General features: G+C 34.0%; 2 protein-coding genes across 2 annotated transcripts in view; one reads left to right on the top strand and one right to left on the bottom strand.

The window, feature by feature from the left end:
• LOC129912372 (eukaryotic translation initiation factor 5B) overlaps positions 1–14,858 on the bottom strand; it is a 156,231-nt gene that overhangs the window by 138,994 nt on the left and 2,379 nt on the right. Inside the window, exons 3-4 of the mRNA XM_055990579.1 lie at positions 4,782–6,924; positions 4,580–4,712 (exon numbers count right to left, since the gene is read on the bottom strand). Of these exons, the coding sequence (XP_055846554.1) occupies positions 4,580–4,712; positions 4,782–6,924 (2,276 nt within the window). The remainder of the gene's footprint in view (positions 1–4,579; positions 4,713–4,781; positions 6,925–14,858) is intronic.
• LOC129912377 (lymphokine-activated killer T-cell-originated protein kinase-like) lies at positions 11,913–13,087 on the top strand. The gene has a single exon (XM_055990588.1). The coding sequence runs from the start codon at positions 12,071–12,073 to the stop codon at positions 13,055–13,057; it is 987 nt and encodes a 328-aa protein (XP_055846563.1). The 5' UTR covers positions 11,913–12,070; the 3' UTR covers positions 13,058–13,087.

Raw genomic sequence — 14,858 nt, 5'->3', positions numbered from 1 at the left:
TCGACCTTAGATTTTTGGCACATCTCTAGATTTTTGGCACATTACTCCTGAATCACCCTGTATCACATATAAGAGATATAAAAAAGAAAAGAAATAAAAATGCTAGAAGAACAAATTTTCATTCATGAATATGAGATCATTTTGCACCTAGATGACTTGATTGTTTTTACAGAATTTGAATTAAATTAATTGTACGTCTAAGTCGCATGGACTTGGTCTAAGAGTTAAAGTTTGACAGAATGTTTAAGCCCTTTTGCTTTTAAAATAATATCTAGTTTGTCATTTGCGGTGGTCCCGCGGGGGAGAAATTTCGAAGGAAATCTTTTTAACTTTGTCAAATATGGATTGTGTCCTTGGACAGTTTGCCAGAACGAAGACTCAAACCACCGACCGGGGCAGCAATTTTGAGGGAACTCTTTTCAAATTTGTCATGGAAACAAATATGGATTGTGTCTTGGGTGCTTTCTAATTTCCCACATGGGGAGAAATTTCGAGGGAAATCTTTTTAAATATGGATTGTGTCCTTGGACAGTTTGCCAGAACGAAGACTCAAACCACAAAGGTATCATTCATAACTGCAAGTATTGCTGTTCTTTTTTAATATTTTTTTTTTCTATTTTAGGTCGTTTTTTTTAAACTTGCCTTTCTCACCTACCCCAATCCCATAAAAAAAAATTACTGTATCGAACCCCTCTACAAAAAACTGTTATCAATTATTGGCACCCAAATCGTACTCGTTCCGGACTTTTTTTTTTCATCTTGAGGCAGAATTTATGAATATGGTTCCATTTACGTTTAGTTTAGTAGTTTAGCATGTTAAAGTATTCCATGGATGCCAAAATTGACAAGTTGGTTGAGCAAAAACTCAAACATTTGTTTGTCAAACAAAAACATTTATTTTATTCAACCTCAAATTGGATGGGAATATTACTTGAAATTTTTTGTATTACTTGAACTTTCCATACATGTTCAAAATTTGGATTTGATTGGATTTGGAAAAAAATATTATATAAATATATTAATCTCAAACGACATGTTTTATTTCAAGTTTATGCCTGAAATCGATGTCAAAGTGGAAAATATGTGGAAAAATTTTTTTTGAGTATTCTTGAGATTATTAACCTTCCGAAGGCAAGGCTTTCTTCTACGTGAATAACATTATCATTGCACATAATTATTATCTTTATTCACTCTCCATTATATTTAAAGTTTCCATTAGAAATAAAAAATCTGTCAAATCATATACAAATTTTAAAATTTCCCGTTTTAATGGAGACTTCAAATTTAATGGAGTGTGAATAAATTGGGCCTAAAGTAACTAACTGACTTCAATATAAATAAATTCTAGCGCGATCGATAGAGAATTTCAATAACAGGAGCAAAAGAATATACCCTTTCTCAAGTGATAGGGTGATAGGTAAATTCACTTGCCTTCGGTAGGTTAAGTATAGGTTTATCAAAACTACACGTTTTTTAAATCGTTTAAAAGGTCTGAATGTCATATTTCAAATTAAAAATTTATAAAACACCTCATTACTGGCATTTACTGAAGAATTGATTACAAACATTTTCACAGTGTTTTTATACCAAAAAAATAATTGAAGAATTTAATTTTTCAAAACGAATCCTAAACTTGCCATATAGAACCTATTGCTGTGAACAGGAAAATAGCAGTGCTTACAAAATTTAATAAAAAGTAAATATTTTCAGCGTAAAAATTTTAATTATGTATTGCATATCAAAGGTTTTAAAGATTTTAAAGAAGCGTATTGATTTATTGAAACACTCAAGCTTAAGCCCGAACATTGATTTGGGCCAGGCAGTACATTTCTTTCGTGAAGGGAATCGGCTCACATCATTATTATTCATTCATAGCGATAACATATCTTAAGTCTGTCGTTTTAAAAACAATTCAGTTCACTTAATTAAGAAACTAAAAAAAAAAAAAAAAAAACTGATTGGTTCTTGAGTACTTGACTAAGCACTTTGTAAATATGAAAAGTTTAAGCTTAATAAACACTGTACATAGTTCTTTCAATTTTCATTTTCTGCAGACTTACAGCGTGTAAAAATACTGTGTAAGTATGTGTTCTACTAGATTCGTCTTAAATACATTCTTTGCATCTCTAATTCAAAATGCCAGACTGATAACTGCCATAATATGTGATTAGAAGGAACAAAAAGTTTGGCTGGAATGAACAATTTATTTTTTAAGGAGGAAAAACCTTACATCATATTCCAATAAGAAACTGCAGCAACTTGGAGGCACGGGTTAGAATTTAGTTAGAGTTTTGAAACTGGGAGAATATTTTTTCAATATATTCAACCATATCTGAGATCATGCAGATTTCAATTTTTTTTTTTCAAACAATAACCGCCCTAAGGTATACATTCAAAAATATCCTTTTACCTAGGTTGGCTGTGAATCGTTTTCGTGTAAATCTTTTAGTTTACTGTTCGTAAGCCTTTGGAAATTTGTTATTAGTGCTCCTGTGCACCAAGGTCCGGTTACTCACAGCTCACAAAACAAAGATGATTTATTTAAGTGATCGTGTTCACTTTTTCAGTGATAGCAAAAAATAGATAAGACTTCACATCGGTCAGGAATTTTCATTAAAAACAAATAATTTTGTAATTACCATATGTTACATTTCCATCATCTACGGTCTATTGCATCGGAGTTATATTTTTCAAACTAACTAGGGCCTTAAGCTGAATCAGTATGCAGCGAAAGCTGCTTTAAATAGTCGAAGATTGGTGAATCCTAATATACCAACCATACCCAACATTCAAAATGAAGAGTGACTATAGGATAAAACAATTTTTGCAAAGACAAATGAAATTGTATACAAATTGTATTCGAGTTGATAATTTTCTTATTTTGATCTAAAACTTGGCTTAAGCTTGATCGAATTAGAAGTAAGAAGATCCGAAGGGACCGAGGAAGTTAGTACTTTGATGTTCAAAGGATAGATCCTGAGAGTTAAAAATATAATACAATTTTTCAATACTACCGGGTTGTTAGAAAAAAGATTTGCACAATAATTCCTGGTAACAGCATTAAGTTGACTTCAAACATTCAACACTTCAAGAGCTGAAGGTTGCCGCCGCTTCGTGCAGAATCCCAAAGGCGGATAATGGGTGATGGGTTTAAAGCAGATACGTGGGTTTTGATACCTTCGAGAGCGTTATAACGCCGAATAAAAAATTGGACATAACAAAATTTATTCGAACTGCGACAACAACAAAGTATGAACGAATCTCCCAATGTAACATACATATGAAAAAAAAGTGTAAATACTCGTGATACTTTTATAGTTATATTTTTTTTTAATCACAAAATATTTTTCTTAAAAGATAATAAGAAAATAATTCATTTAAATTTAAATCTCAATAGTCCAGTCAAAGCGCCATTTGACCTTGCGCACAGAGGCATTGTCAGTTTTTATTTCATGGATCGATAGGAGTAAATTTAAAAGGCTTAAACCCAATTTCTCACCACCTGATCATTATTTTTAGCGGAGTTATTCAAAATTGCACCGTTTATAAAATAATAAGGCAAGAGTTTGCTAAACAAAATTTTCGATTTCGACTGTATATTAATATTAATACATATTATATAATATTATTATCTATTTTTTATTTTGTAAACAAAAAGAATGTGTACCAAATCGATAAAAAATGTTGTAACGAACTATAATTAATAGCTTTATTTTTTGCCATAGGACATCCTGAAGCCGAGTTATTATCAAAAAACAATATTTTTGGGTGTTTTCACACCGGTTTTACTTGCGTTCATTTATCAATTCCTCGGCTATCTTTGGTGATAATTGATTTTTTCTTTAAAATGCAAGTAATTAAGAGGGCTACAAAATAGGCCAGAAAAATTTTAATCATAATATAAGCTTTTTTCGAAATAAAAGGAAAATGTGTTTTTTTAACAACTAGAATTTGATTAAACTGGCTGCCATTTTGTAGTTGTTCATTTTAATACAGTTAAATTACATTTAAACAATAGAAAACATTGTAAGGAAGAGAATGTATGTTTATTTTTTGGTCTACGACAAACTGGAGCAAAGATATTAGCTTAGAAGTAAAATATCCCTATCGATCCATGAAATAAAAACTGACAGTGCCTCTGTGCGCAAGGTTAGGCCCTATTTTCCGACGCTTTGACTGGAGTACAGCGTAGTTCTAAAAAATTTTTTTTTTGATAAATTCTCTGATCTTCAATTTCCCATAGATTCGCTATGTGGTTGAGATCAGGCAATTTCGTATGCCACTTTATAATCGTAATATTACTTTCGTTAGGCTAATCCTTCATTAAATGAGAGCCTTTTTTTAAACAATTTTAGACTTTCACATGAATAGAATAGCATAATAAGGCTAGTTATTATTTTTTGACAAATACAAATATCAGACTATCAGAAAAATTAAAGGGTTGATTTTCTTTGAAACATTTGGGACTCCAGCGATTCTCACAGTTTAATTGAAATTAAAAACTAGTTTAAATTGCTTTTATATCAGCATTCAGAACCTATCAACCTACTTATGTATGAAATTATGTTCAATCACTTACCGGAATTTTAGATGTCCTCAAGAACTCCAGCAGAGCTTCTAAAGATCCCAATGTTGATGCCTGAACAAATACACCTGGTGTACTAAGTTTGATGTGACTCAATGCATTTTTGAGTTCCTTGGCAACTTCCTCACTAAAAAGAACAATAAATATACAATTTAATTTGTGCGTTCCACACTTATTGGAAATCAACAAAACTTACCGACAAATTTCAACCTCATCTGGTTTATTGGCAATCAACAGATTAATACCAGCAATTGCCTTCTCTAGATCTTTTGCTGCAATTTTAACTCCCTGAGCTGCTTTAATTTCCTTGTATTCAACATAGGCATTTTTAACTCTCAATTCTTTCAATGGTTGTGGCATGAGAAGTGAACGAATTTGAGTAGTGATGGGACCATCTGTTCCAGCAAGGATCATGGTTTGGCCTTCTCTCAATTTGCCATTGATCAAAATAGCATCGATAGTTGTTCCCAGACCGGGAATAGCCTTTACTTCGAGTACAGTTGCCTGTAGCTCATCACTGTACATCAAACGTTTGGCTAACATATTCTGACAGAATTCAACGATTAGGAAAAGTAGATTACCCATTCCTTCACCGGTTATGGCACTTGTTGGCACCAGAGAAACATATGTACGTGGATCTGGATTCTCATAGAAGAGAGCAGCATTAAGACCTTGTTCGGCAAATTGCAGAATTACTTCCTTGGTTCGTTGTTGGAATTCGACCTGAGTATTGGCCTGTTGTCCTTTGATAACATCACGAATATCCTTACGTGGCATAACTTGCCAATCATAAAGACGATCAATTTTATTCAAAGCTACAATAAATGGACACTTTTTCTTTTTGAGCAAACTTATAGATTCAATAGTTTGGGGCTCCAAACCATGCATAATGTCCACGACGAGAATGGATATGTCACAAAGAGAAGAACCACGATTACGAAGATTACTGAACGACTCGTGACCGGGTGTATCGATGATAAGCAGACCTGGAAGTTTATGTTCAAAATCACTGCCACCTTTAACGACCTTTGCTTGTTCCTTGATAGCATCAATAGGCACATTTGTGGCTCCAATTTGCTGAGTGATTCCACCAGCTTCGGAATCTTGGACATGAGTACGTCGTAATTTATCAAGAATTTTCGTTTTTCCAGTATCTACGTGGCCCAGGACACAAACAACAGCAGCTCTTAGATCGTCAGTGGTTCGGCGTTTCTGTGCTTCCTCACTAAGTTTTTCACGGCGAGCCAATGCACGTTCGCGTTTCATTTTAGGATCGTTAGGATCGTAGGCTCGTTTATCATCATCGTCACTGTCATCATCGTCATCGTCATCGCCTTCGGAGTCGTCGTCGGAGGAGTCTTCATCAGCTGAATCTGTTTCTTCATCGTCTTTCTCTTTAGCAGCATTGTCGGCAGCATCTTTTTCTTGCTGTGTTGCCTCGGATGATTTTTCTTGGGAATCATCATCTTCCTCTTCACTGGCACTTGCATCCCAGGACTCCTTAACGGTTTCTTCTAGATTTTTCTCATCTTCTGGCTGAGGAGTATTGTCCTTGGAACTTTCATTTTGTGACTGTCCGTCTTCAGTCTTTTCTTCTTCCTGCTTTTGGGCTGGTCCCTTCTTTTTGGATGGACGATAACGAGTTCCGGGTCGTGGACGTTTCTCAGTTGGATCGGGAATTTCTAATCCTTGCGCTTTCAACGCATCTAACATAGCCTGAGCCCTGGCTCGGTCTTCCTTCTGCTTTTTGGTCAGCAGTTTACCTTCGGCCTTCAAGCGAGCCTTTCTTTCGGCTTCCTTTTGTTTTTTCTTCTCTTTCTTTTCTTGCTCTAGACGGATGGCCTCCAAGCGTTGGTTTTCTCGTTCTTCTTCCAAACGAATTCTTTCTTCTTCCTCTTTGGCCAATCGTTCTTCTTCTTCCTTAATCTTCTTGAGTCGTTCCTGCATTGCGGCAACTACGGACTTACTCATTCCACTTTTGCTCTTTTTATCATCCTTTTTCTCTTCTTCGACCTTTTTCTCTTTTTTGTCCTTCTTACCCTTCTTCTTTTTATCATCCTTGGAGGTTTTTTCGCCATCATCTTCAGCCGCTGGTGATTCTTCTTTCTCCGGGTCAGCTGCTGGTTCTGGTTCTACAGGGGTTTCTTTTACTTCGGCTGGCTCAGGATCAACTGCTGCAGCTGGCTTAGATTTGCCTTCTTTTTCTTTCAGCTTTGCCAAAGCCGCTTCTTTCTTTTGACGTTCTTTCTTTTCCTTTTTCTTTTGAGCCGCAGTTTTTACAGTACTTTCATCATCGTCATCTCCATCGGCGTTTTCAGCGGGAGCCTGAGCTTTGGCACCTTTTATTGAAATTATAAAAATATAAAACTTTGTTTAGTCTTATGATAATTGGAAAGTTTTCATAATATAACAGTTTAATGTTTTCTTTGCGAAAAAAAACTTTATTTTCTTCAACTAAAAACAAGATAGAAACATAAATTTAAATGAACCATTCCGAATATGAACCTATAAGGTAAATTAACTTTTATTTTATTTTGAATGGGATTTTTAGAAAAGGAACTTCTTCATGATGTTAAAATAATTCATCGGTCACAATGCTAACGGCCAATTTCTTCACATAAGTCCTAAGTCAGCTTAGTACCCGGTCTAGCTAGACCAGGTCCTAGCACTAGTATTCGGTCCTAAGGAAAAGTTAGGACCTGAGCATTTCTTCACATTTATAGGACCTGATCTAAGTTCACAACGCGGTCCTAAGAATTAATACGTATAAAACTGGTCTAACTGTCATTCTGACAATATTTTGATGTTTGAAATAATTAATTTTGATATTTAAGGAAAGTTTGCAAAATAAATATAGACAAAAAGTAAGAAAAATTATAAAAAGATTATTATTGAACAATAAAAAAAAATGTGGTGGAACTTTACAAGAAGTCAACCAGCAAAGAAATTCGATTTGCTCATCAAAAAATGTCACAGTCAAGAATGAATTCATGAGTGCTGAATTGTATGATCTGGTAAATGTAGAAAATGCTGAGATACAGGATACAAAAAACGACGAAGGTGTCATTAAGTACTCGAGGTATAAACGGATTCCTAACCTTACTGCAACAGTTTCGGACAGACATTTGTAACTTCATATGTATGTAAAAAATATATGTTAATAAAAAAAATAATTTAAAAAAAATGCAGTCCAGTTATGGTCTTTTTTTTTACTAATATCCGACTTATAGAAAGGTCGAACAAAGTCGCTATATCTTTTTGGTACTTCTACCTACATCGAGATGTGTTCTTTTGTACATTCTTCGGTTCCGGCATTACATTCCCCGTTTTAGGTGTTTTTAAAAATAAAAAAAAAAATCATTTAAATCAACAAAAACGCACTTTTCAAGAGAAACAACAAGAAATTTAAAAAATCTGTCAGATATCTTTTAAAAAGACTAAAATCCATTGCTTTTATTTAAGTACTAACCGCTAGACTACCGATTTTCAGGTCCTAACTTATACCGAGTCCTAACTAATACTCGGTACCAATTTGACAGTACTAGGGCTTAGGACTTTTGTGAAGAAATCACTTGGTACCGATTTGAGTACTAACGATTGGTATAATAACCAGGTCCTAGCTGATTTTGAGGAGCTAGCTAGTACCGAGTCCTAACTAGTACTCGGTCCTAAATTGACAGTTCTAGGGCATAGGACTTCAGTGAAGAAATGAGTTGATACCGATTTGAGTACTAACTTTAGGACTAGGACCGGTACTAGCGCTAGGACTCTGTGAAGAAATCGGCCGTAAGCAAAGCCAATTTAATGAGGTGCTTGATCAAAAGGTTTCATACATTGCAAATTATTAAAAGGACAATGGTAACTTTGGCCCTGAGACCAATAACGATGAGTCATATCTCATTGAAAAGGTATTTTTGCGTATATCAATTGTTTGTATACCAACAAACTTCAATTCGCTCTGTCAAAAAGTTATAGACATAAATGTAGAGCCAATGCCGTCTTCACCATAAGGGCACACGGGGCCCGTTCCCAGGGCCCCCATTTTAAGGGGGGCCCTCGTCGGGTCTCCACCTTGACGTTGGTGAGGGGGCTTACGCTCGAACCTCAAGCGGGCTAGTCCCGGTTCCTAGCTCTCGAGCAGTTTCCCAACTACGAGCTAGGGTTTGGGCAAACTAAGAGAGGCCCACCCCTATGAAATATGGAAGATTTAACAAAAATGAACAAAACCCGAGCGGGGATATACGCTAAACGGTCGGTAGAAATCACAGCTGCCGGCTTCGGTTAAAATGAATTTAACTGAATATAAATATATTTAAACAATACATTGAATAAAAAAATCGTTAAATCACTCTATTGATTGAAAGCCATAACCCATAAGTCGTACAAAAATAAAATGTACGACTGGTTCGCATGAACTTGCTCTTAGATTTCCAGTTGATTAAATGTTTAAGACTTTTTATATAGAATTTCGGAAAATGCAGGTAGGTATACAACAACATAAAATTCGTTTTTTTTAAAGAATAAATCAAAATCGTTAGACCCGTTTTTTTTTTAAATCTAATTTTTTACAAATAATTTTTTGAAAAAAAAAAAGTTTTAAAATAAAATTGGTTTCTATGCTATTTTGTAGAAATCACTAATCAACATTTAAAACCGAAATTTCAAAAAAAAATTTAATGTCCGGTTTTCGAAAATTTTATTTTTCCAAAAAAAAATTATCATGGTAATATCATGGAAAATTGTTATCTCAACTTTTTTTTCACAAATACATAACTTGTTATACAGGGTGTCCCACAGTCACCGCCCCAAATGAAAACCATGGATTCCTGAGGTCATTTTAACCCTTTGTTCCCGGAGGTACTAAGTTTTTCGAATATCTGTATACAAACTGGAATTTCAGATAGAATGTACATTTTTAATAACGGATTTAAATAAAAAAAAAAATGTATACATTTTTTTAAATCTTTTATTGTTGTTTTAAAAAGTGGTCTCAGGACGAAACCAGTAGGAAACAAAGAAAAAAAAGCAATACGTTATTATTTTCAAAATACAATATAGTTTTAAGTCTAAAAGTTGTGGTATGCTGCAAAATATTTTTTGTATCATTCAAGCATAATCCCACCTCACAGCTGGAACAGGACCACCTTGTACGGTGAGGCTCAGATGCCGAACTGGAAATGTGCACAACGTCGTGATGAGCTATTTAACACTCCAGAAATTTCCGATGTAGTGAGCTTGGAGCAAGCTACTATCTACAATCAGAGGCTACAATCAGAGCTATGTTTCGGCATATGATCACATTTGTCAAACCTTTTTTCGTATGGCACTTTAGTCTTGAAATGACTAACATTAACATGAGAACCTCTACAATATTTGCTTCTGGATCTCTTTCTTCTTCCCCAAAACTTTCAGATTCGCTATCCGGTGGTATTTCTTCAAAGAGTAACTGCATTTTATCCGAATCCATGGCCTCTAGATGAAGATGTCAATATTGTTCTTTGTCTAAAATAAAAAAAAAAAAATGGTTGTTTCCTACTGGTTTCACAGCTAAACCACATAGAAAAAGTTTGATAAATGGTTTACATAACATATATTTCCACAAACTTTTTTTTTTATAACAAAAAAAGACAACAATATTTGTATATAATGCACTTTACTTACTTGTTTTTCTCAAAATCCATCATATTAATAATATTTATTCGCAGTCTGAAAAAATCACTCCACATGACACGAATGATCATACTAAATGCTCAAATTAGCAATTACAACGCACTTTAAACAACAAAAACTATTTTTTTACCGTTAAGAAATTAATTATGGTGTATACAAATCCATTTGGTTTTATCGTTAAACAACTAGAAAAAAAGATAAAAAACATTAAGAGTGTGGTTTCACTGCGAAACCACTAGGAAGCAAAGGGTTAAGTCGAAAAACTTAAGAGGTAATTTTCTCGTTTTCGTCCCGTTTTCGAGTTACCACGGTTTTTATGATATTTGCTGTCTTGTCCTTTAACTGGCCTTATTTTTGCCAAACTTAGTTTCATTTGAAAGATTTTTTTTTACAATAAATCAAGAATTTATTACAGTTTAAGTTTGTCTCAAAACTTTTTTTTCTGCGGACAACCGTTTTTCCACAATTTTACATCAAACACAATGTTCTTCGTTTTTTAAGTTGTTTTTTACACTTTCATATCATTTAAGTCAAAAAAACACGTTAATGAGTATTAATTTTTTGTCCTTTTTATTAAAGCCCAGTTTATTTTCATACAAAAAATAAGTTTTATTTCACAAAAAAGGCTACTGAAAGTAATTAAAAAAAAATAAACATAGGTACTGAGTGAAATAAAAAAAAAAATATTTTTTAAATAAAAAATTGATTTAAATGAACTAAAAACTTTTTCTGAGCTATTGTGGTTAAGAAAAGAACAAATAGATAAAGCTCAGAAAAAATTTTGATTCATTTAAATCAATTTTTTATTTAAAAATTATTTTTTTTTTTTAATTCACTCAGTTTGTTTATTTTTTTTAATTACTTTCAGTAGCTTTTTTTATGAAATAAAACTTATTTTTTTTTATGAAAATTAACTGGGCTTTAATAAAAAGGACAAAAAATTAATACTCATTAACGTGTTTTTTTTACTTAAATGATATGAAAGTGTAAAAAACAACTTAAAAAACGAAGAAAATTGTGTTTGATGCAAAATTGTGAAAAAACGGTTGTCCGCAGAAAAAAAAGTTTTGAAACAAACTTAAACTGTAATAAATTCTTGATTGGTTGTAAAAAAAATCTTTCAAATGAAACTAAGTTTGGCAAAGATAAGGCCAGTTAAAGCACCAGAAAGCAAAAATCATAAAAACCGTGGGAACTCGAAAACGGGACGAAAACGAGAAAATTACCTCTTAAGTTTTTCGACTTAAAATGACCTCAGGAATCCATGGTTTTCATTTGGGGCGGTGACTATGGGACACCCTGTATAGTACCTACATATATCGCAAGTACATAAATATGGATAAAACATAGGGACTGAGAAAAATTAAAAAAAAAAGAAAAAATAAAATGACATTACCTCAAAAATGTTTCACTGAAAACCAGTCTATGCACACAAAAAGAAAATAACTTATTCAGTCAAACCAGTAGTTTTGAAGGCATAGATCAACTCGCGTTTTCCAAAATGGCGGATTTCGGCAGGGGGTAGTGTTCCGAAAACCCATACTTAAGCGTTTCTAATACCCTTCTTTCAGATTTGAAAAAAAAATCAGCCTTCCTATATTTCGTTCCACGAAAAAGTCTATCTTTCTTGTACTAAAAATACTGTAGAAAATGGAAAATTCAGGAATCTCAGATATCTTTCAATTTCAAATAAAAAAATTTCAAAAAACGAAAAAAAAATAACAAAGAATTGAAAAAATATTTACATAAAAATTAAAAAAAGAAATATCTATCTGAACAATTTAAAAAAAAATCTACCAACTTTAACACCCAATAATGGACAAAACTCGAGGAAAACTACTTCACAATCAACATTTGGAAAAAGTTGCCAATGAAAGCACCCCAATTAAGATCCCGGCATCCCCTTTAATGGAAAGCCTCGGATATGGTACGTATGTGAATCTCTATAAACTAGATCGCTCGCCCAGATGTGGACAAATTCGTTCTCCTTGGGCAGTGAAGCGTATCTCACGAAGAGCACGCGGAGCAGGAAAACTGGAATACAATAAAAGAATTCAAGAAGAGGCCGAGGTTCTCAAAAAACTTACACATCCAAATATAGTAGGCTTCCGGGGTGTTCAAAAATCCGAAGATGGCATGTACTCACTATTACTTGAGTGTTGCCAAACATGCCTGGGAACGATTCTTGAAAATCGCTTTGAAGATGACCTTGGAGCCTTACCTCCCAAAAATACCGTAAAGATGATTTTCGACATTTGCAAAGCATTAGACTTTTTACACAATGAGGCAAAGCTTCTGCATGGCGACCTTAAATCTTCCAACATTCTTGTCAAAAATGATTTCGAAATCTTCAAGCTTTGTGACTTTGGTGTAAGTCTTCCTTTGGATGAGGATGGCTTCATTAATTTTGATAAAAATCCTGAACTGCAATATGTTGGGACAGCAGCTTGGTTAGCTCCGGAAGTTATTGATGTCAAAGATGTAATTGATGCCAAAGCTGACATCTTCAGCTTCGGACTTACAATCTATGAAACAATATCACTTTGCCCTCCACATACCATATATATACGCGACGAAGATTCCAAAGAGTCATTTAAAGATGAATCCTGGGATTGTTCTGGTATCGAAAGAGCTTATGGAACTCGACCACCTTTACCACAAGCATTTGTATTCACAGCCGAATATAATAAAATTTTGGAAATATTTTACTATTGTACTAATGAAGCTGCTGAGGATAGACCTTGTGCTAAAGAAATTCGGGTTTCACTGGAAAGTAGTTTGAATAGTTTCAATTTATGTTAATTTTTATAATTACTTCTATTAAATACATATAATTGTCTTTTGTAAATGATGTAGATGAAATAAAAGAACCATCGCTATATGCATTTTAAGCATTTCCTTAGCTTTTTTTTTTTTTTTGTTTTAATAACAAAGCCATATTTTTCTAAATTTTTAAAGTGTAAGTACTAAATCGAATCGAATCCGTAATTATATTTTTTCTATCAGCTCGCGTTATAAGGATTCAATAATCGATTTGTGGCTATATTTCAAGCATTTCCCTAGTACCTGTATCACCCAAACTAGAGCTGATAGAAAAAAAAAACTAGAGGCAAATTAAATCAGCGATGCTTAATTAGTAAAAAACAGAAAAGAAACTTCATAAAACATAAAAAAGGTGCAATTCTGTTGACCACTGTTATTTAACAAGATTTTTTTGTTTAAATAAAAAAATAAAGAAATACGGAAATAAATTGATTTCTAAAGCGCTCAAAACAATATAGACCGAGAGCCGGGAGCAGATTTCTTGCGTGAGAGGTAACCGATTCATATGAATGTCAGAGGTAGTCTGGGTCATGGTGATGACGAATACCTTAGTCTGCCTGCATTTATTGGGGGCGTTTTGTCGAGAAAAAGCGCATCAAAATAACATTTTTCTGAAAATCGATTTAGTGAGGGTAACCACTTAAAATTTATAGATAACCAACGCCACATACTCACTGATTACAAATATACCCATGGCAGACATTTTAAGTGGGGCAAAACCATCGGCAGACGGTTTCGAAACTTCAAAAAGATTACAATTTTTTATATAGGAAAAAGGTTCTACATAGTACAGAGTAGTATGCATTAGATGTAACAAAAACCTAAGCTTTTTCCTATACAAAAAATTCAATCTTTTTGCCCCTCCCCGCCTAAAAAGAGGGACGAATACACCCCTCCTATACGATTTTTTTCTTGTCTGAGTGCAACCTACACGCCTAGGTTTTTGTTACATCTAATGCAAATTACTCTGTACTATGTAGAACCCATTTCCTATATAAAAAATTGTAATCTTTTGAAGTTTCGAAACCGCTGCCGATGGTTTTGCCCCACTTAAAATGTCTGCCATGGGTATATTTGTTATCAGTGAGTATGTGGCGTTGGTTATCTATAAATTTTAAGTGGTTACCCTCACTAAATCGATTTTCAGAAAAATGGTACTTTTGATGCGCTTTTTCTCGACAAAACGCCCCCAATAAATGCAGGCAGACTAAGGTATTCGTCATCACCATGACCCAGACTACCTCTGACATTCATATGAATCGGTTACCTCTCACGCAAGAAATCTGCTCTCGGCTCTTAGACTATATCTAAAAAATGTCGGGTGCCACCCCGCAAATGCACACAAGTACTCGGCAACCCTATCCAAATGCTAACAAACACTAAAATCACTTGTTTTTAGGCCAAAGTGTATAATATTTGATAGAGTTAAAGGCTATTAAGTACATCAAGTTTAGCTAAGACTCTCTTCTATCTAAAAAATGTCGGGTGCCATCTCGCAAATGCACACAAGTACTCGGCAACCCTATCCAAATGCTAACAAACACTTAAATCACTTGTTTTTTGGCCAAAGTGTATAATATTTGAAAGAGTTAAAGGCTATAAAGTACATCAAGTTTAGCTAAGACTCTCTTCTATCTAAAAAATGTCGGGTGCCACTTCACAAATGCAGACAAGTACTCGGCAACCCTATCCAAATCCTAAAAAACAAGTGATTTTAGTGTTTTTTAGCATTTGGATAGGGTTGCCGAGTACATGTCTGCATTTGCGAGGTGGCACCCGA

This window comes from Episyrphus balteatus, chromosome 2 (genome assembly GCF_945859705.1).
Source record: "Episyrphus balteatus chromosome 2, idEpiBalt1.1, whole genome shotgun sequence".
NCBI classification, from domain to species: Eukaryota; Metazoa; Arthropoda; class Insecta; order Diptera; family Syrphidae; genus Episyrphus; species Episyrphus balteatus.
The sequence above is the reverse complement of the archived record's forward strand: the minus strand, read 5'-3'. Positions and strand labels throughout refer to the sequence as shown.